The sequence below is a fragment of the Topomyia yanbarensis genome, chromosome 3, assembly GCF_030247195.1.
Source record: "Topomyia yanbarensis strain Yona2022 chromosome 3, ASM3024719v1, whole genome shotgun sequence".
Classification (NCBI taxonomy): domain Eukaryota; kingdom Metazoa; phylum Arthropoda; class Insecta; order Diptera; family Culicidae; genus Topomyia; species Topomyia yanbarensis.
In genome coordinates, this window is record NC_080672.1 from 217,473,739 (window position 1) to 217,494,870 (window position 21,132).

The 21,132-nt window shown below is 39.6% G+C and overlaps 1 protein-coding gene across 6 annotated transcripts in view; it reads right to left on the reverse strand.

Annotated features, from left to right (window-relative positions):
- The window catches only part of LOC131691036 (JNK-interacting protein 3), a 1,253,801-nt gene that overhangs the window by 598,331 nt on the left and 634,338 nt on the right, over positions 1–21,132 (reverse strand). For all 6 annotated transcript variants that reach the window (XM_058977179.1, XM_058977178.1, XM_058977180.1 and 3 more), the window contains exon 8: positions 14,950–15,479. In XM_058977179.1, coding sequence (XP_058833162.1) covers positions 14,950–15,479 — 530 coding nt within the window. The remainder of the gene's footprint in view (positions 1–14,949; positions 15,480–21,132) is intronic.

The window sequence follows — 21,132 nt, forward strand, 5'->3', positions numbered from 1 at the left end:
CAACTACAGACGCGGCGGTCCATGAAATAGAGACGACGTCAAACGTGCCGATAAATAAAAGGCAATATAGATTTCCCGAAGCAACGAAAAAGCATATAAATGCAGAAATCGAGGAAATGTTGAAGCAGCGCATTATTAAGCCTAGTAAAAGTCCATGGAATGCACCAGTTTTGTGCGTACCTAAAAAGGACGATGAAAACGGAAATAAAAAGTATAGAATCGTGGTCGACTTTAGAGCATTGAATTTAGTAACGAAACCATTCGTATATCCAATCCCGCTGATCGACGAAATACTCGACAACCTCGGAGGATCAAAATATTTTTCAACATTGGACTTGAAATCTGGATTTTACCAAGTCCCGATCAATCCAAAAGATGCGGCTAAAACAGCCTTTTCCACTCCAAAAGGGCATTTTGAATTCACAAGAATGCCTATGGGCCTTAGAAATAGTCCATCAACATTGCAGAAGTTGATGAACACAATATTATATGAAATTGAAAATGTGAAAGCTATCGTTTACCTAGACGATATTATCATTTACGGGTCGACCATTGAGGAACACAATGAAAACCTCATAAAAGTTTTGAAAGCTATGCGCCGACACAATTTGAAAATTGAGGCAGGAAAATGCCAAATCTTAAGAACCGAAATTAAATATCTCGGACATGCAATTGATTCAGAAGGCATTCGGCCGACGGAAGATAATATAAAGGCCATCAAAGAAATGACTGTGCCAAAAACAGTTAAAGGAGTCCGTTCGTTTTTAGGAACGGGTAATTTTTATGGTAAATTCATACCACAAATAGCAGAAAAACGTAAACCATTGAACGATCTGCTAAAGAAAAATGTAAAATTTAGTTGGACTAATGAATGTCAGAAAGCATTTGAAGAATTGAAAGATTTTTTAACTTCAGATACTCTGTTGGTAAGACCGAACTACAAAGATACGTTTGTGATCACAACAGATGCAAGCGAGTATGCCATTGGTGCAGTACTCTCTAATGAAAAGTCCACCGATAGACCCATAGCCTATGCGAGCAGAGGTCTAGTCGGTGCAGAAAGAAGGTACCATACGATAGAAAAAGAATTACTTGCAATCGTATGGTCAGTAAACAGGTTTAAACACTTTATATATAACCAAAAATTTATTGTCTATACGGATCATAGACCATTGATCTCGATATGGCATTTAAAAGAGACTTCCCCGACTCTTACTAGACTTCGCCTAAAATTACAAGGGTTAGAAATGGATATTCGCTACAAACAAGGCAAGGACAATGTTGTAGCCGATTTTTTTATCAAGACTTCATCCGGAAACCGATAAAGATGAAATTACTCACACTGTCGCTGTAGTTACTCGACAGCAAAAGCGGCAACAGCAGCAAGAAGATAAAGAACTTGCGAGGCGGACAGACGCAGAGAACAAAACCCCAACACAAATTATGGATCAAACGGGAAGATTTGGTCTTTTCAAGAAAAAACAGATATCCGAGTGGAATCCGCACATGGATGGTTTAGAGAATATCGATTTCGAATGGGATGAGAAGGATGATGTTGAAAGATTGATCTCACATCAAGACTTCCAGAATGATCTAGCCCAAGGACGTATTGATTTTAAATTATTAAAATTTTCGAAGAGCAAGATCGAAGAAAGCCAAACAGACGCCACATTCGTGATTGTCAACAGTAAATCAGCCTATAAAGAGCTAAGCGAATTGGTCGACCTACCCCATGGGTTGAAAGATTATTTGAACGGTAGAGTATTTGCGATACCAAACCGAAAAATATGGGGAATGATATTAAACGGGTCGAGCCGATCAAGAGCCGACACAAAAGTATTTTTTGAAGGGTTAGTTGACGCGTTTGCAAACTGTCCCGAACATATGAAAGGAGATAAGAACATTCAAATTATCTCTTACAGAAATATACAAACTACACTGGAAACGAATATTTTAAGATTCATTGCAGGAAAATTCAATAAGGTGTTCACTCTATATGCACCAGAGAAAGAGCGAATGCACGTACCAGTAGAAGAGAGAGAAACTGTTCTTAAAGAGTTTCATGACTCTCCGCTGGCTGGACATGTCGGAAGTAAAAGAATGTTAAAACGTATAAGCCCACTATTCGAGTGGAAAAACATGCGTAGAGACGTAGAAAACTACGTCAAACAACGTGACTCGTGCCAAAAGAATAAAATTGGTAGGTCCAACAAGATTCCGATGAAAATTACAACTACTTCCATTGCACCTTTCGAAAAAATTTACATGGATATTGCAGTATTACCCGAATCAGATTGGGGAAATAAATACGGTCTAGTCATGCAAGACGACCTAACTAGATTTTTAACAGTAGCACCGATGGAGAACCAGGAAAGTTCGACGGTTGCCCAAACTTTTGTAGAAAACTACATCTGTAAATTTGGAACTCCCTTGGAGTTAGTTACAGACAATGGAACAAATTTTGTAAGTTCCTTAATGAAAAATGTATATAAGATTTTAAAAATAAAGAAAATCACCACAAGTACCTACCACCCACAAGCTAATTTGGTGGAAAGGTCCAATAGAGAATTAAAAATCTATCTAAGGCAGTACGTTGGAAAGGATCCGAGAACTTGGGATCAACACTTGCCTTTCTTTACGTTTGAATATAATACAACGTTAAATTCATCGACTGGTTACACACCATTCGAATTACTATATGGTCAACGCGCAAACATCCCGAACTCAGTATACAAATGGGACAGTGATGGCGTATATTATGAAGATTATGTGAATGAGATGCGGTCTACATTCAAGCGCATGCATACTCAAGCACGCGAAAATTTGATTTTATCGAAACAAAAAAGAAAAGAAATATACGATAAAAACACAAACGAATGGCAACCCATGTGGGGCGAATTGGTGTTAGTTAAAGCCAACCCCATAGGTGTAGGACAGAAATTGCAAAATCTATGGAGAGGACCATACGAAGTGGTCGAACTGCCAAGTGAACAAACAGCCGTAATTAAAAACGGAAATAGGCTCGAGAAAGCACATGTCAACCGATTAAAAAGGTATATGGACTGAGCTCTAATAAAAAAACGCTTTTAATCCACCTAACAGTGTGATGAGACATTTCTTATAACTTTTATCACTCTCTTCGGATATTATATCGTTTGAGCACATTTAGAACTTGATGCTTCGCGATGTTTTTGATAACACATACTACATGGGAAAGTGGCAGGACTCAGAGAATCGTTCAAATCAGCATAGGACAACATCAGTGCTAGAAATCTCAAATCAAATCAATGGGAAGCGAAAAAATGGCCCATAAAATAGACATAGCTACGAATTATTGTTAATGCTCTGTTAATAAAATATCTAAATTGTGGTGGGAAAACTGAATTTTCCTAAAGGGGTTATATATTGTACTGAGCCAAAAAAATCGCATTTTTTTAATCGATTTGAAGTTTATACTTTACTCAAATTTACAACGCGACTGAGAACTAAGAAATCAACGCTTTTTCTTGAAAAAAGCGATAGTAGCAGTGATACCATTCAAAGAAAATCAACAATGAATATTTCCAGACTTGGTTTTATTTCCTATTTAAGAACTATTGTGTTTTTTACATCCTAGATTGCATGATTCAGTGATCGAAACCCAAAACTTCATAAAGTATTTGAAATTATTAAATTAAAATTTGTTTTTGCTATTGAAATTTACAAAATGATAGTATCGCCCCTTTGGCGATTGTTTACTTTTTCGGTTCCACCTATCAGCATTGAAGTATCGTTCTTACGTTTTTTTACAATAACTACCGTTCTACACCACCGATTTCGTCCGGGTTTTTTTTCAATAGCGATCATTGTTACTATTTACAGCTGGTATCAGCTTGATAATCCTAAAAAAATACGAAAATGACAGTTTCGCTTCTAAACTGCTAGCAAAAAAAGTATCGTACTGTTTGTTTGCATGGAGCGTGGAGGGCGAAACTTTAAATAAACAAACAAAAATACAGTTTCGCCCGTTGTATTTTTTGCTGTAGTTTAAGAAAGCACTATCGTAGAATCAAAATTTTTATGTTAATTTGTTGCGTTTCAAAGCCCTCATTCGCATGTATGAAAAAAGCCTTATGTTTACATTTGTAAGTATCGCCATTTTCACAAAAAAGGGTTGAAATGAAATCGCAGCTCCGGATATCACGCTATCTCTGAAGTGCATGCATGCATAGTTCCAAACTTTACTTCGACATCGACTTTTTCTAAAGGTGACTTTCCAGTAGTATCCTTGATTTGAATTATTATCGCTAATCCTAATGCCAAAGAACAAATAAAAACCCGTCGAAAACGAACCGTTTGGGAAAGTCATCATCATTACTGGAATTTTCATTTTCACGAAACTTTTCGATAACCTTCCGTCACTTGCGTTAATGCACTGTGTGCACAGTGCTCTGAAAATCTAGCGAAATCGTCTTAGGGCACCAGCGGGTCCAATTCAGAGCTATCTGCGCGGCGAGTAAAGTAAAGAATACTAAAAATTAATTTCTATTCCATAATTTTCAGTTCAGCAATTCGAGAGATCGTGCTCACCGCAAGCCATGAAAAATAGACTACGTTGTGAAGCGATGGTCACTATTTATTAAAAAATCACGGTTAAATAAAAAAAAATTATACTATTAAAAAATTTCAAATAGTTTATAATTTTCACAAACTTATTAAGAAAAATTGTTTAATAATCTTTCGTAATATTGTGTAAGAAAAAAGCTGAAAATTTCAGTATTTTCTCTATCTGCAACATATTAACCCTTAAGTATACCAATTAATTGGTATACGAATTGGAATATCTTCGCCAAATTTTGGAAGAAGTCTATAAAATAACCCCTTGAAAATTACCTAAAAATTGTTGTAGTTCGATACAATAAAAATCCCCAAAAATGAAATGTACCTATTAATGTGAAACACAGTGAATAATACATACAATAAAGACCCATTTTTATCAGTCTCATGGTGTATTTTAGGCTAACAAAATGGGGACATTGACTAAATCGGGCAATTTTTTTTTCTTTATAATAAACTGAAGCTGTTAAAATATTCTTCCCGTCCCTTGATGTAGTCTGATAACTATTTCTGATTATGATGAACTTTTTATTTTCGCATATTTCCATCTTCATGATAAGGAAAACATGCTCAAGAAAGGATTTACTCGAATTCAGTCTAGTTGGTCTGCTAGAGCCCATCAAACATATGTTCATATTTGGCTGATAAAATCGGGGTTTCAATGTATTATAATAGATATTCAGCATTCGAAGAAGTTTCTTGTGAACGAGTGTAGAACGACTTTGTTTCTACTTACTTGAAGTCAACGGCGTAGCCAGAAATTCGGTTTGGTGGGGGTTTGGTGAAAATCGATCATACTGTCCAAAAGGCATAATTCCGAAACCGTAATTTTTGAAGTTTTAAAATTATGCAGAATTAATTTTTCAGAAAATAGTAACAGAGTTCGTGTCTAGCGAATTTATTGAGACTTTATTGTAGTCATCAATATTAACCTGAGAAAATTCACCATAAATACTTCTTGGACGATATACCGTCAAAATTATTTTATCAAATGATGCGCTGTTTAACGTTTGTAAAACTCATCGAAGATACTAAACCTCCGAAGTTGGCGGTTTCAAAATGATGCTATCTTGACCTTAAATTACTGATTTTAAACATTTGACCTATCCATATAATTGGTCATACAACAAAAATCAAATGCTCATCTAAATCGATCAGAACCTATTAGAATCGAATGGAAATCGTCATTTTTCATAAATTTCTCTCTACATTCAGAAAGTGTTATCCTCGTTATTAATCATATTACGTATTCGTCTCAACTCGAAGCATTCCCAAAATATAAACCTGTTTTAATCCACCTAGTGGTGCAATTGTGCTTGTCTCATTTGTCCAGACTACGATTCCATGGCTGGTTACGTTCAATACAATGGTGGAAATGAATATTACATGTTCAGTACGATTTGCACATACGTACAATGGATCGACAGCCACGATCTTGAGATACTATGTGATACTGAAACATCGCTTGAAACCAGCGGAGAATCATGGAGAAAGGTCCGGGAGGTCCAGATCCCGCCGAAAATTTTCAACTTGTTAAGAAATTTTAAACTAGTTTTAATTTTAAAGTAGCAACCCCTCACTGCATACTCCCTCCGGGCCGGTATGATTGTCGATTTTTAGAGTGATTGCATAACCTTTCTATATGAGAAAGGCAAAAATGTACCAAAGTCCAAAAAAGTCAATTTTTGTCAAACATCTCAATGTTTCATGCATTTTAAAGTCATTTGGCATCAAAAATACAAATTTGATTTTGAAAATTTTTCATTTCAGTTTATATGGGAATTTGCTGTGATTGCACTCTTCAACTCGTAACTCCGGAACCGGAAGTCTAATCAATAAAAAATTCAATAGCAACCGATGGGAAGGTTGTACCTTTCATTTGAGACTAACTTTGTGCAAATCGGTCCATCTCTGAGAAACAGAGGTCACATTTTTTCCACATACACACACAGACATTTTCCGATCTCGACGAACTCAGTCGATTGGCATATGACACTCGGCCCTCCCGGTCGGGATTAGATTGACGAATTTTAGAGTGAACGAGAAAGGCAAGAACATTTTTAGCAAATGTTGAAAGTTATGCATTTTTTTGGTGAGCAGTTCTATGTTTCAGAGACATTAAATCAATTTTAACTTCTCTTCCAATTAAATAAAGACCCTTATTACAGTACATCTCTACAAAAACGAGATCAATTTGAAAATAAATCTGAGGACTATGATTGATTGCAGAACTCTGTAATTTTCTATTGGAATGTTTTCAGGCAGGAATTTGATATTGATGCTATTAGACAACTGTGAAATCAAGACCAATAGATCAGTTACATATCAGGACCCCATTCCGACAATTTATCAAAAGTCCTCATGATGTTTACAACAACAAGTTATCAATCTACGGATCAGATAATTGTTATTGTAATATTGAATTAAATCAGTCAGCATCAATAAATTTTCAACTCCAATCCAATTTTTTTTTGGTGTGGTGGGGGGGGGGGGGGGTCTGTATGGTGTTAAACCCCAAAACCTTCTCTTGGCTTCGCCGTTGCTTGGAGTTATTTATTTCGCTTTTCATTTTCCGAAAGATTTCAGATCGATCCGATGGTCATAAGTTAGAAAAATTTCAGTCAGAAGGTTCGCACAAATGAACATTTTTGCACTGATAAGTTATCAAGTTCCTTCCAGACAACTTGGAAATGTTCAGTGATTATTTCTAGCGGTTGTAGATAGAAAAATGAAATACAAAATTCGATTTGTCGAAATAATGTTTGGCTTATTTCAATGGATTATTTCTATATTGAACAATAAATAGGCGACAAAGCCATAACTTTTAAAGTATTCAAAATAGATATTTGAAGTCTTCAGTAAAGTTATTCGCAAAAGTAAGAGCTACAAATTTGTAGAAAGCATCATTTCGATATAATCACTTCCAATAAAATTTGTGAAAATATCTCACTCATAGGGAGATTAATCAGCAAAAGCACAATACCAGAAGAAAGGGCATATTACCTCCATTAAATTCTCCGAAGATACTATTGACCTAAATAAGCCGTTTTGGCGTTAATAATAGATTACATGTTTTTGGTCATATTTCTGGCAATGGGAAATAATAAAAATCTTTCGTCCGCATTTAATGTTAAATATCTCTTTTGATAATAGTCCGATTTCAACAATCTATAGCTTGTTCGAAAGGTATTCGTTAAAGCTGTCTAAAAACATATAAATTGTTAATCTTTATTGTCAATTTCGGCAGATAATACAAAAAAACTGCAAAAAACGCCATTTTTACGCATTCAAACATTCATATCTTGGAAACTAAACATCAGAATCAAAAACAAATTAATAGCGTTCATACTGTTTTTTAGTTCTTTCATTTAAAATTGGTTTGGATAAGATCGGTTCAGCCATTGCTGAGAAACACGAATGAGAATTTGTCCGTTACATACACACACACACACAGACACACACACACACACACACACACACACACACAGACATTGTCCCAAATCGTCGAGCTGAGTCGATTGGTATATAAGACTCGGCCCTCCGGGCCTCGCAAAAAATCTTGAAAGTTTGAGCGAATTCTATACATTTCTTTTATAAGAAATGTAAAAATGTACATAGTTGTAAATACATATGTACATATTCACCTTATTAAACCATTCTACATATAAACACAAGTAGCTATTAAATCAATATGTATATACTAGTCAGCATTGTGTATACTGAAATAGGAACAACGAATAAATATGTGTACGAACAACACAACGAAGAACAAATAAATAACGGAATGCAAACTGAAGGGCAAAGTATAATACGAGGACATAATGTTTAATTTAAAAAAAAAGGGTTTATGTCAAAAAAAAAAAAATCAAAAGTTTAAAATAAAATAAGCAGTGTCTGTCGATAAAAAGCAATTTAAAATGGTAGAAAATATAAAGCCAGAAAGTGGGAAATTTTTTTTTATTAACGAGTCAAGTAGACTGTCGTATAAAATATGGGATATAATAGAAACATGAAAAAGATGCAATCGAAGGAAAGGTTGCGAATAAAAGTAATATAAATTTTGCAAGGTTGTTTGCAAGTGTAACACAGGAAAAAGTGCAATCAAAAGCAAGGTTGCAAAACATTGACAATGAATACAAGAGATGGTCAGAGTCCAAGAAACCTGAACCAAACTAAGACAAAAATACAGAAGGGCCTGAGTCATTGAACTAGAGCCGAAATAAAAGTCAAGAGCCAAAAAGCCAGAGTCAAAGGACCTGAGTCGAGTGCAATTTATAAAGTAAAAATAAAAGAAGGCCTGAGTCAGTGAACCAGAGCCAAAATAAGAGTAGAGCCAAAAGCCAGAGTCAACGGACCAGAGCTAGAGCCAAAATCATAGGGTGTCTCACGTATTTTCTAAATCGGATCGTGTAAGCTATACTACGATTTGCAACTCCGGAGTTAACAATGCCGAAGTATCGAGATGGGAACACAAGAATGAATGAGCAAGGGGAAGTCAGACCCCTGGAATGAAAAGGGTGTATGATACACAAGGAAACTGACGCCAGGATGTATGATAAATGAATGAAGCGTGAACGAGTGTTTAAATGTTAGATAGGACGAAAAGGTTGACAAACGAGGACAAACCAAGTAAGGGCGAAAAGGGTGAAGAACAGGAATACGAGACAAAGACGAAGGGAATAATCATTAGGAGATCTTAGCAGTGAAAACAAGGGAAAAAGTGTCATAATTAAAGAAAAGTGTTAATGGACACTACAATATATAGGTGATGAAAGCGTCACGAAAAACGTGAAAGTGGGAGTAGAAGACAGTATCGAACAATTTATAAAGAGACGTGTAGCGAACACGCTCAGAAGATTACATTTTACCAAAGAGGCGTAGCATGAATCCGTCCAAGGTACTGATTAAAACATAAATACACATAATGAAAGGCAGATGAGTAGTAATGGCGAGTAAAACGCCCAGAAGGAAAATATTTTTACGGAAAACGGCAAACATGCCGGAGTCTGAAAACTATTAATAAATTGCAGTCGGGACAGACACTGCAGAAGAATTTCATTTTAAAATTTCACAAGAATCGCAAATCAGCAAAAGGGCGTTATATTTTCTTTCTATCTTTCTAAATGTTAATAGGAGAATTTCGATTTGGTTTCACAAGTTGCGCATCAGTCCACCTTGGCAATTGTAATTTTCAGGTACTCTCTAGGATGGATGTAGTTGATTATGGTAAGTAAGATTTCAGTATACTTTTCTTTCATAACCGCATGGTTACAAATACCATGTATCTTTTCGGGAATTTAAGTCTTTATTTACAGGTACCCTCCTGGGTCAACCTCAATTGGATAGGGGGAGATGTCGAAGCAACATACACAATAGCCACAATAGACAGGAAGGAAGATAACGAAGTATTCCCGCAAAAATACTTACCTCGCTTCGACAAATGTTGTCGACACAAAACATTTTTGAAAAAAAAATTTTTAAAGAAGAAAAATGCATTATGAAAAAAAAATTATTATTAAAAAAAACACAATTACAAAAAAAAGACACAACTCGAGGAACACACAAAAAAATATATTATCCATCTCGAGCCTAAAACAATACCACAAAAAAGAAATTTACTAAAAACGAGCACAATAGGCAAAAGAACTCGAAATTATTAAAATGAGCAAAGTAGCAAAAGATCTCGAAAAAAAAAACAAAAGAAAAAAAACACATCTGGGGAAAAAGAAGGAATTGGGGGAAATATACTAACCACTAACACTCTTTTTCTTTTGCAAAGAATCACCGACAAAAATAAATTAGAAGATTAGGAAGATTGCCAATCGAGTCGGTTCTCATTTTAAAATAAACTATAAACAAAAGTAATTTCACATATGACAAATTTTAAAGATTAAAGCAAATGATTGAAAACAAACATAAATTGAAATAATTAAATAGATATAGCAAATTCCAGGTTGAGAATGAAGATAACACAAAAAAAAATTAGTTTGTTCATGTTTTTAATACAATAATAATCTATAGCAGCTAAATTATCAAAACCATACAACAAATAAGCAAATAACGTATATTGACAAAAATAATAACTACTAAACATAGGAGATTTTGTATAAAGTGGAAGCAGAAGTCCAGAGAAGTGTGTGCCCTGTGGAGAAGGTAGTCACGAGCACTACCCACCGCGTTCGACAAGGATGGATTAAGGTAGCTTTGTTAGACTACCCAACGCGTTCGATAAGGATGGAACCAGTCGAAGGTGGTGACGGGAACGATTGAGGGGCGCCACAGAAGACAACAAGAACAAGAAACGGAAAGCCAAACCGGCACGAAATGAGTATACGCTACTGTAAGTAAGAAGAAGACGTAGGGAGTGAAGTCGGTACAGCCAATACCCGGCTCACTCCAAAACACGAGCAAAAAAGGCCACAGCCGGGACATCACAACCCGACTACGGCCATATAATAACTACAAAGTACTTCGGTCGGAACATTACACTCCGACCGATGATACAAGAACAAGAAGTATGCCGCACAGTCGACACACTACAATTCGACTGATGCTTGGCCAACACATATATATTGCCCCAGTCGGAACTACCATAACGTCCGACTGCGGTGAATTACCGAACGAAGACACAACTGGAGAAAATCAAAAGCCCAGTCAGCCGCTCCAATAATGAGGCACTATACGCAGTCGGAATTACCAAAACCGACTTTGCGCCGAAAGGCAGCCACCGTCATGTTAGACACTGGTGGTTGGACATCCCGAAGCAAGGCGAATGGAAGGCACAGTCAGAAACACCAAACTCTGACTGGTGCGAATATAAACGAAATATGAAGACAGTATACCACTAGGAGGGTGCAGGACCGGAGGAGGTGCCCCGAGATCAAAGTCCCGAAAACCATTATCGACCCGAGAGGAAGCAGCCAGGCAGCACACTGGTGAAAACACCGGTATAAGCATTGGACGAGCCGCGAGAAGGACAGCAGGGGTGCACACTAGGACCATCGTAAAGTTAGGATGTTAAGAAAATGTCAAATAATGATAGAAAATTGTAAATATTTGGTTTTGACAAAAGTAATAACAAATATTATTTATGTAATGGCAATCTTAGGAGTTAGGACACAAAAGACTTTTTGACACAAATTTTTTCTAATGACCCGCGCAATCGTCTTGATGATGCGTCTCTCCGAGGCAACATCAAGCTCAGTAAGTAAGGGGGCATGCAGCGCCCATAGTTTTCGGCCAGCATCAACCCTGGGAAATTTCTCCAAGTGGTGCACCATGGAAGCTAATTTCCTGGGTTACATCACCAGCTACAGCCTTAAGCTAAGCTGATATTTTGATGCACTCGCGCTTTCCAAGCCATATGCTTACGGAAAAGAATAAACACTTTGTTTAATTAAACACAGTTTGTTGCTGCTAGCAGCAGACGGCGACGCTATTATAGAAAGTAAAGGCTTCCGAGTATGAGTCATACTACGCGAGCGTGGAAAGAATGTTTTGTTTAGGTCTGAGACTCTCTCAGAGAGAAGTCTACACAGACGAAATGATAAAAGTCTTTTGCGTCAGATTGGAAGAAGTCAGTCGTGAAAAGTTAATTAGGGTTCGCACGCGCAACAGGCGCGCTGGCGAAGAAGCGAGCCGGATAAGTCAGTCGTGAAAAATTAATTAGGGTTCGCACGCGCAACAGGCGCGCTGGCGAAGAGGTCAGTCGTTGAAGTGAGCCGTCAAAAGTCAGTCGTTGAAGTGAGTCGTCAAAAGTCAGTCGTTGAAGTGAGTCGTCAAAAGTCAGTCGTTGAAGTGAGTCGTCAAAAGTCAGTTAGTGACCGCACGGATAGCAGGCGTGCGTCAGTCGTATTAAGTCAGTTAGTGACCGCACGGATAGCAGGCGTGCGCGTGTCGGATAAGTAAGTCGTTTGAGTTGTTCTCGCCCGGCCGCGTTAGGTCAGTCGGATAAGTAAAGACATATCAAGTATTCGAAAATCTGTGCGATATTTGTGCGAAAGAAAACGAAATAGCTTACGTCCGTAAGGAAAATCCAGCCTGCTCCCGTCATATAAAACCAGTGGCCACCGGCGGCCTACGCTACACTCATCATAAGACGGAGGTAGTTATCGTCAACAACCGCAAGTCGGCACAACATGCAGTTATCCATGTGGGAGAAGTCGCGATCACTTCACAGCGAAGTCTGAAGTCTCTCGGAGTCATTATAGACGACAAGCTGACCTTCGGCAGCCATGTCGACTATACGTGCAAGAGAGCGTCGACTGCTGTTGCGGCACTATCGAGAATGATGTCCAACAGCTCAAAGGTGTGCGCCAGTAGACGTAGGTTACTGGCAGGCGTTGCCGTATCTATCCTCAGGTACGGCGGCCCGTCATGGTCAAGAGCACTGAGGGTAACCAGTTACCTACAGAAACTGGAGAGCACCTACCGCGTGATGTGCCTCAGAGTGATATCTGCCTACCGCACGGTATCACACGATGCATCCTGCGTGATAGCGAGCATGATGCCAGTCGGGCTGGTCATTCGGGAAGATGAGGAGTGCTTTGAGCTACGTGGAAATAGGGGAGCCCGCGAGCGCACCAGGGTGACCTCGGTCGCCAGATGGCAGCGTGAGTGGGACAACTCCTCGAAAGGTAGGTGGACCCACCGGCTGATACCTAGCATATCGAGCTGGGTGGGAAGACCCCATGGGGAAGTTCACTTCCACCTGACACAATTCCTGTCAGGCCATGGCTGTTTCCGTCAGTACCTTCACAGGTTCGGGCACGCGGAGGTCCCAGTCTGCCCGGACTGCCCAGGTGTAGATGAAACTGCCGAACACATACTGTTCGTATGTCATCGGTTCGACGTCGAAAGAAGAGCAATGCTTGACGTCTGTGGCTGGGACACAACCCCGGATACCTTTATTCAGCGGATGTGTCAAACGGTGGAGAAGTGGAGCGCAGTCTCGGCTGCTACCATCCAGATTGCCAGTAGGCTACAGGTAATCTGGCGAACCGAGCAACAGACGGCGGGCACGGCTAACTAGTGATTGGTTAGCTGGAGCGAAAAAGGCCAAGCGCAAAAAAGAGAGTGAATGGTCTGTTCATGCCGAGGCAGGTTGGCGCAGCGAATGGCAACCGCGTAAGGGGTAAACCCAGCCACCCCGAAGCAAGACAGAAGAGTGAGTGTATAGGCGTATAAGTGGACTGCCTCATGCCAAGACGGGAGGGTCGTAGCGTAGTATGTTGGAACTAAGCTATCGATGCCTCATGGCGTGGCAGAGGAGTGAAAGGGTGAGCATCCAAGTCAGTCTCACACTGCATGTTAAGGGTGAGCATAAAAGTCAGCCTCACAGGTTGGTAGAGGCTAGCATAAAAGTCAGCCTAGCAAGGAATGAAAAGGTGAGCACACAAGTCAGCCTCGCATGGTATGTCAGAAGTGGGGCCTAAGAAATATGTCCCACATGGGATGCCAGGGGGAGTGACAAAGGTACAATAGAGTGGCACGATTGAGAGTGAATCAGGTGATAGGGTGAGCACCCAAGTCAGCCTCACATGGTATGGGTAGGGCGAGCACAAAAGTAAGCCTAGCAAGGAATAAGTAAGGTGAGCACACAAGTCAGCATCGCAAGGAACGTAAAAGGTGAGCACAAAAGTCAGCCTCATGTGGGAGTGTTTGAGAGTGAATCAAAGTGCGATTGAGAGAGCACCCAAGTAAGCCTCATACAGGATGTATGAACGCGTGAGTGAGAGTGAATGAGTACATTTAGTACAGCCATCCCCCCAGAAGTAATACCGAGAGGTAGTTCCTGGGAGGAATGATGGCGGAGCCCAATGGAGTTTAGTCGGTATTAATGGCTGGTCACCATTCGAGTCCGACACGCCCCCAGTGCACCCCGTGCGGTAGATTGGACCCTACCAATAGCACGTGTACTGGGCTAGGACATAAAGGTCTTCTCCATTGTAAAAAAAAACACATACACACAGACATTTTCCGATCTCGACGTACTGAAACGAATGGTATATGAAACTCGGCCCTCCGGGCCTCGGTTAAAAAGCCGATATTTACAGTGATTACATAGCTTTTTTATATGAGAACGGCAAAAAGAGAAAAATGCAAAATTTCAATAAAATTGCCGTTGGTTCACTTCAATCCATTTTCGGTTCCATTATTTTTTCTAGGATTGGTTTCAAATTTTAGAGGTGTTTTTGTTTAACTAAAAGGAAACTTTTTTAGCTCGGCGTTCTTCGAAATCGAGTGATGTTGCAAAAATGGCCAGGCTAATAGACGTTAGTCGGTTCAATTAGTAGGTAAATAAATGCTAGAAACTCACCCTTCAACAGCTGAAGTCTATATGTTAAAACTAACCTGATAGATATCCATACACCTGAGCCCGTGGCTGTCATCTGTCGAATTTGGCTCTCTTTTCTTGGATGCGCTTCAAAAGACTGCACAACAGTCAGTGATATGGGATCGATGACGTGAATCTTATTCCGATGTGCTGCCCACACTTTGTCACCTACTAGCGTAAGACATCTAGTTGAATGTCTTGGAGATCCCAGCGTTAATATATGGTAATTTTTCGTATCCCATTCTCCATTGAGTTGCCTTCTAAATACTGCCAGCGATCCATTTGCTAATGCTACCACAACTCGAGACTCAATATGCACTATCGAAAGAATTGAATCTGGTAGCTTAACTTTATACAGACAAATGTTCCATTTGGCAATCGAGCTATGCACGTATAACATGCCATTCTGAGCACCCATCCACATCGTCGGTCCAACAGAAGAAAATGAAGGCTCTTCCGTTTGTACATGAGGTTCAGTTTCATTCGTCTGGTTGCTGTTGTTGTTGTTAGAAATCGTAGAATCTAAAGTTGTTCGATGTACGACACCCTAATGCAAAAAAAAAAAAATAAACTTCAGTATAATTCAGTAATTTGAAGAATAGAGTCAAAGCACATCATGTAGGACCCGAAATTTCCACTAAATCGTAAAATTGCATATGTATGTGTACGTTTTGGTTGGAATATTTTGTTAAAAAAGCTTTTGAGCTATTAAACATTGTGAGGAGACATTTCTTATAAAACTCTCTCTCTCTCTCTTTCTCTCTTCGGTTATTATATCGATTGAGCAATTTGTGTTAGATAACACCTAGTAATTTAAAAAAAAATAGCAGAACTCATAGAAACTATCACATCAGCATGGCGCGAAAAATCTTGATAGGCAAATCAAGTCAATGATGAAGTGAAAGACCATCAAAATCGAAGGACAATTGAATGTAATTTTATTAATATACTTATTTTATTCACTTTATTCATTGTATTGATTCTACGCATTTTATTAATATTATTTATTTTATTTATTTAATTTATTATTTCATTTTACTGATTGATCTTGTAAACAGAAGTGCTGTACTGTTTTGAATTTTCGTTGTGGTTTGCTTGTGTGAATAACTCATATTACTGTTGAAGTCGAAAACTCATATTACTGGTGAAGTCGGTTCCGGGACGCACACTTACCACCAGTCCTGAGGAAGCCCTTAGTCCCCCCATCACAGTCGAGACCTTCCAGCCAGCGACCAGTAGCCGTCCCGGTCCTGTGGTGGAGTTGGGACAAGGGCTCTTCCGCAAACCTACAGCAGGCTTGTATGAATGATATGTGAGCTCTTTTTGCCTCAAAACTCTTCGATTTCCAGCCTTGTACAACGACGGGACAAGCTGCTACTATACTACCAAAACGTTTGTGGTATCAATACTTGAAGGCACGAGTTGTTGAGAAGAATTGCTGGGATTGCCTCGAACAGGTCTGGGCGATAATTGAGGTTGGCGACCTCAGCTTTTACCATCATCGAAGCTCAGTTTTTACCATCATCGAAGACGCTAAATCGGTCGATGAGATCATCGTACTAGGAGATTTCAATCTCCTCAGCATTTCATGGAAATCTTCTCGCAATGGATTTCTTTACCCGGATGAGTGATCGGAATCTTCACTCAGAGACGGCGGTTCTTCAATCAGGGCCCGCAAGGCTTCTTGACAGCTACAGCTCAGCAACGTTTCTATAAATTAATCCTATTGCCAACGAGAATGACCGCTTCCTTGATCTTTGTTTTGTCAGCGATCAGGTTTCTGCTACATCAGTAGTGATGGCTCCCTCTCCTCTAGTGAAACCAGTAGCACATCACCCAGCATTGATCGTCACGATTGATCGCACCCTGGCGCACGATTACAATGTTCCTCCGGTCCACGTTCATACGACTTTCACAAAGCTGATCATCTCAGTATCGCAGACCTCTTCTCCACTCTCGATTGGCCAAATAGTCTGGACCCCGAAGATGCTGATACCGCACTTCGAACATTTTCCAACGTTATGGGTTCTGTTATTGACAGGCACGTCCCGAAGAAAGTTCATCATCAACAAAACGGCCCTCCTTGGCAAACGAGTACGATGCGACGGCTGAAGTCCATTAAGAGAGCGCGGAAAAAAGTAGCAGCTCTGCGGAGGTTTACTAAGTATCGCATAATCCCACTTCGTCCCACTACGTCAGTCTCAACCATGCTTTATCCCGGATATGTGCAGGCATTTTTCGGAGAAATTCGCGAATGTGTTCACTGTAGGGTTGTGGTTAGGGTTCGCAGTACTGACCCTTTTTGGCGAGAACCGGTACTGAAACGAATATTTTTTTTAAAAAATTCGAAAGATGCTTCAAACTGAAATTGAATGCTCAAACTGATGATCTTATTCTCAGATGATTGATTTTTGCTGATCAAAAACATGTTTATTGTTTTTAATTGCTTCGGAATGGCAAGACTCATTTCACAAAAGATATTTTTCGTATGGGGCATCTTCTTTTATTTCGAAATCTAGGCCACTTTGAAATCAATAACTGCTAAGTGGTGCGACTTTCGTCGACTCACAACAGTAAATTAAAGCGAGAATGGCAGTAAATCCGAGCAGGTTAATCGCATTTCCTCTCTTACTTTTCTGAAAATTGGTTTCGAACTTTATGTCGTTTGCCTACTATTCTCTAACGGATATCAAGGCTCTTTGCTTTCCTGTTAAATTATGGAGTTTTGCTGAATTTTCCGATCACCAATAATTACAAATCGCCCCATTTGAAGCAGTTCACCAAGTCTAAAACTGTTAGCTACTAAATCACTGTTCGTTCTATTACAGATAAAGGTTTAAGAGCAAACCAAATACAGATATGACTTAGACCATAGTCTTATTACGCGCCACCCAGTGAATAATGGAAACCAATCAGAATGTCGCTAATAAAACTTTAACTTCTAGAATTACTATGATGATGGCCCCACCTCATTCCCACACATAGGGGTTATCTCAACGATTTATCTAGAAGGCAAATTTTTCAGGAAAGCAAGATAGGAAATGCGATTAACCTGCTCGGATTTACTGCCATTCTCGCTTTGATTTACTGTTGTTAATAGGGTTTCATACATTTACCATCTGTTCAAGTCGACGAAAGTCGCACCACTTAGCAGTTATTGATTTCAAAGTGGCCTAGATTTCGAAATAAAAGAAGGTGCCCTATACGAAAAATATCTTCTGTGAAATGAGTCTTGCCATTCCGAAGCAATTAAAAACATTAAACATGTTTTTTGATCAGCAAAAATCAATCATCTGAGAATATGATCATCAGTTTGAGCATTCAATTTCAGTTTGAAGCTTTTCCCGAATTTTTGAAAAAAATATTCGAGTACCAGTACTTTACCGGTACTACCGGTACTGAGGGGTTCAGTACCGTTGTACCGGTTCTCGCCAAAAAGGGTCGGTACTGCGAACCCTAGTGTAGATGTACTGGTGGATCGGTATTTCGTACTCTTCAATTTTTTTTAACAGCAGTCGTAATTCTGCTGGATTCGCTCCTTGCTTCGCGTTCGTAAACAGGTTGTTGTCTGTCGGTAAATTATTCCCTTTCTAAGGTGCAGTACTTGGGCGCGTAAATATTTTTAGATTTGGTATGCTGATTTGAAGGTCTTGCAGAACGTTATTTTCTCGGATTCTCGTTGAATTGACATCTTTAGCCTTGATCGTCCCTCAGAGCTCTCCACAGCCCTTTCTTCACTAGATGAGAGGCAATCCTCACTTACTTTTCCATCGTCGTTGCTGCTCTTATCTTCCCCAACATTATCCAGGGCTCGCCTCGTGCCGCAAAATTTGCAGTTCTCTGTTCCAGGAGCGTGCGTATGTCTGGGATGCCTGTCTCTACTAGCAGGCTGCTTATCGGACTTACGTGTGAAATGCTCATACTATCGCTCTTAGTCCTGTGTTGTAAATCGTTTCTAATCTCTTCAGGGAAGCTTCGCTCATTCCAGAAATCAACGGTGCAGTGTATAACATTTTTTCCAGCACTGTGGCCCGGTACAGTTTCAGTAGCGTTTTTCTATCTCCACCCCAGTTTCTAGCAGCTACACTGCGGATAAACTGGATGCTTTGCTGACAGTTGGCTCTCACTTCTTCTACATATGTTCGGAACTGTAGGCTTTGGTCGAAAATCACTCCTAGACACCTGTGGCTGTTTTCTCGGGGGATAAGTGCACAGTAGTAACGTGTTTAGGTTGTATGGTTTACGAGAACGCAGGTTCCTAAAGATTACTGTTGCGCTTTTTCCAGCAGAAATATTGAACCCGGTTTCCGCTTCCCAATTTCTCGACCGTTTTCAATGCGACTTCCAGTTGGTGGTCAGCTATATGTCGGCATATATAAGGCACTTTATATATGGAGGCAGGTATTGAGTAATAGTGTCTATTGCAATCAGGAACATGCTTACGCTTAACACCGATCGCTGGCATAGTCCTGTTTCCATAACTTTTTCGTTGGAAAACACTCCATTCGCTAGAACTCTAAAGATCCTGACGCTTAACATTTTTTCCAGAAACCTTAGTACCTTAGAAACCTCTTCCCCTACGAAGACAATCTGGGTGGCGACTTCAGATTGTCTAATTTACCGAGACCTTCGGCTCCCTTGTGCTATTCAGCACCACGACTAGGCTCTCTTGTGTCATTCAGTACCACGTCTCGGCTGTCTTGTGCCATTCAGCACCGCAACTCCCTACTAGCACGATTAAGCACCAATTACTCGTTGGGCTCCCGACTTGTTCGCTAACTATTCGGTCTAGTCCTTGACGATGGATCTAGTCTACTCCGACGGAGAATTCCCCAGTGAGAGAGTTTCTCCCGAAACCGAGCCAGCCAACCAGGTGTCGAGATCAAGTTAGGGATTCCAGTGGAGCATGGCGTCCGGTTTGCTGGTGCCCCGGTCTACTCAGTCTTGTCCCCGCTGGTGAATAAAGCTTACGCCGATGGAGAGTTCTTTGACAAAGAAAGTTTTCCCGATACCGCTTCTTATTTGATATTAGCACCACAACTTCACGAGGACATTGGCTCCCTGCCCAGTGCCGTTGAACACCGCAACTCCTTTAAACTCTTTGGTTCCACTCTCGTTCCATTTCGCTCCTCTTCCCACTCTTACTTGTTCGCGAACTACTTGGTCTAGTCCCCGATAATGGACCTAGCCTACTCCGACGGAGAATTCCCCGGCGAGAGGTTCTCCCGAAATCGAGCGGAAGATTTCTCCAGATAACGGTATTCGTTTCCGTGAGCCATTTAGCTCCCCCCTTTCATCCCGATCTAGTTCTCGGTGCACAGTGGGACGAAATCAAAAAACGCCGGACATTGATATTTGCGACGAAACTATTGGTTATGGCACTTTGATACTTTCGTAAAGGTTTCTTTATTTTTTAAGTAGTTTAATATAATGTTGGAAAATTTTGATTTAAGGAGGTATATACGCAGATAAAAAATAACTTTACAAGTTGTTGTCAAAATTGATAGTCATGTTGATTTGTAGAGTAGCAGTTAGTAGCGGCTAAATTTATTGATTTGTTGTTCAGAAAGAAATGCTCTACTGATACATATATAAACAATAGGGCCAAAGGGATCCTTGGAATAATGTGGGGTAAAAGAGTCAAGCGTTTCAAAAAATTATTAGTATTATGAAGCATGAAAAATTAACACTTCTGTGAACTTACCAACCAATATATCTAGCAACCAAAAAGCTCACCAACCTCTTATAGTTATGGCCACCACGGTAGCGTATTAGCCACCTGGTATCGGATAGCTGAACAAGCTCAGCTCACCAACCAAAAAGCTCACCTGTAAATTAATTAATGCTAGCATATCACGGTGTCTTTTTTTTAACAACTTTATGCAAAAAAATTCAGCATCTCTGAAACTTCAGGATATGAAAGAATGGGCTTTCCCCTTTCATTTGAAATTAACATCAAAATAATCCGTCGGGGGGTCTAGAGCAACTTTTTTTTTTCAAGTTTTTGTTCGTAAAAACATAGATTTTACAATAGAACTAGTTCATATTTCTGTCCGTGGATGGTTCTTTAGACATTCGGACAACACTAAAAGTGAGAATCTGATAGATATTTTAATTGTCTACAACTTTGTTAACAACTAAAAACCGGAATTATCCGGAAAAGTTGTTTAATATTTTAACGAAGTCTAAGTCTAAGTTAG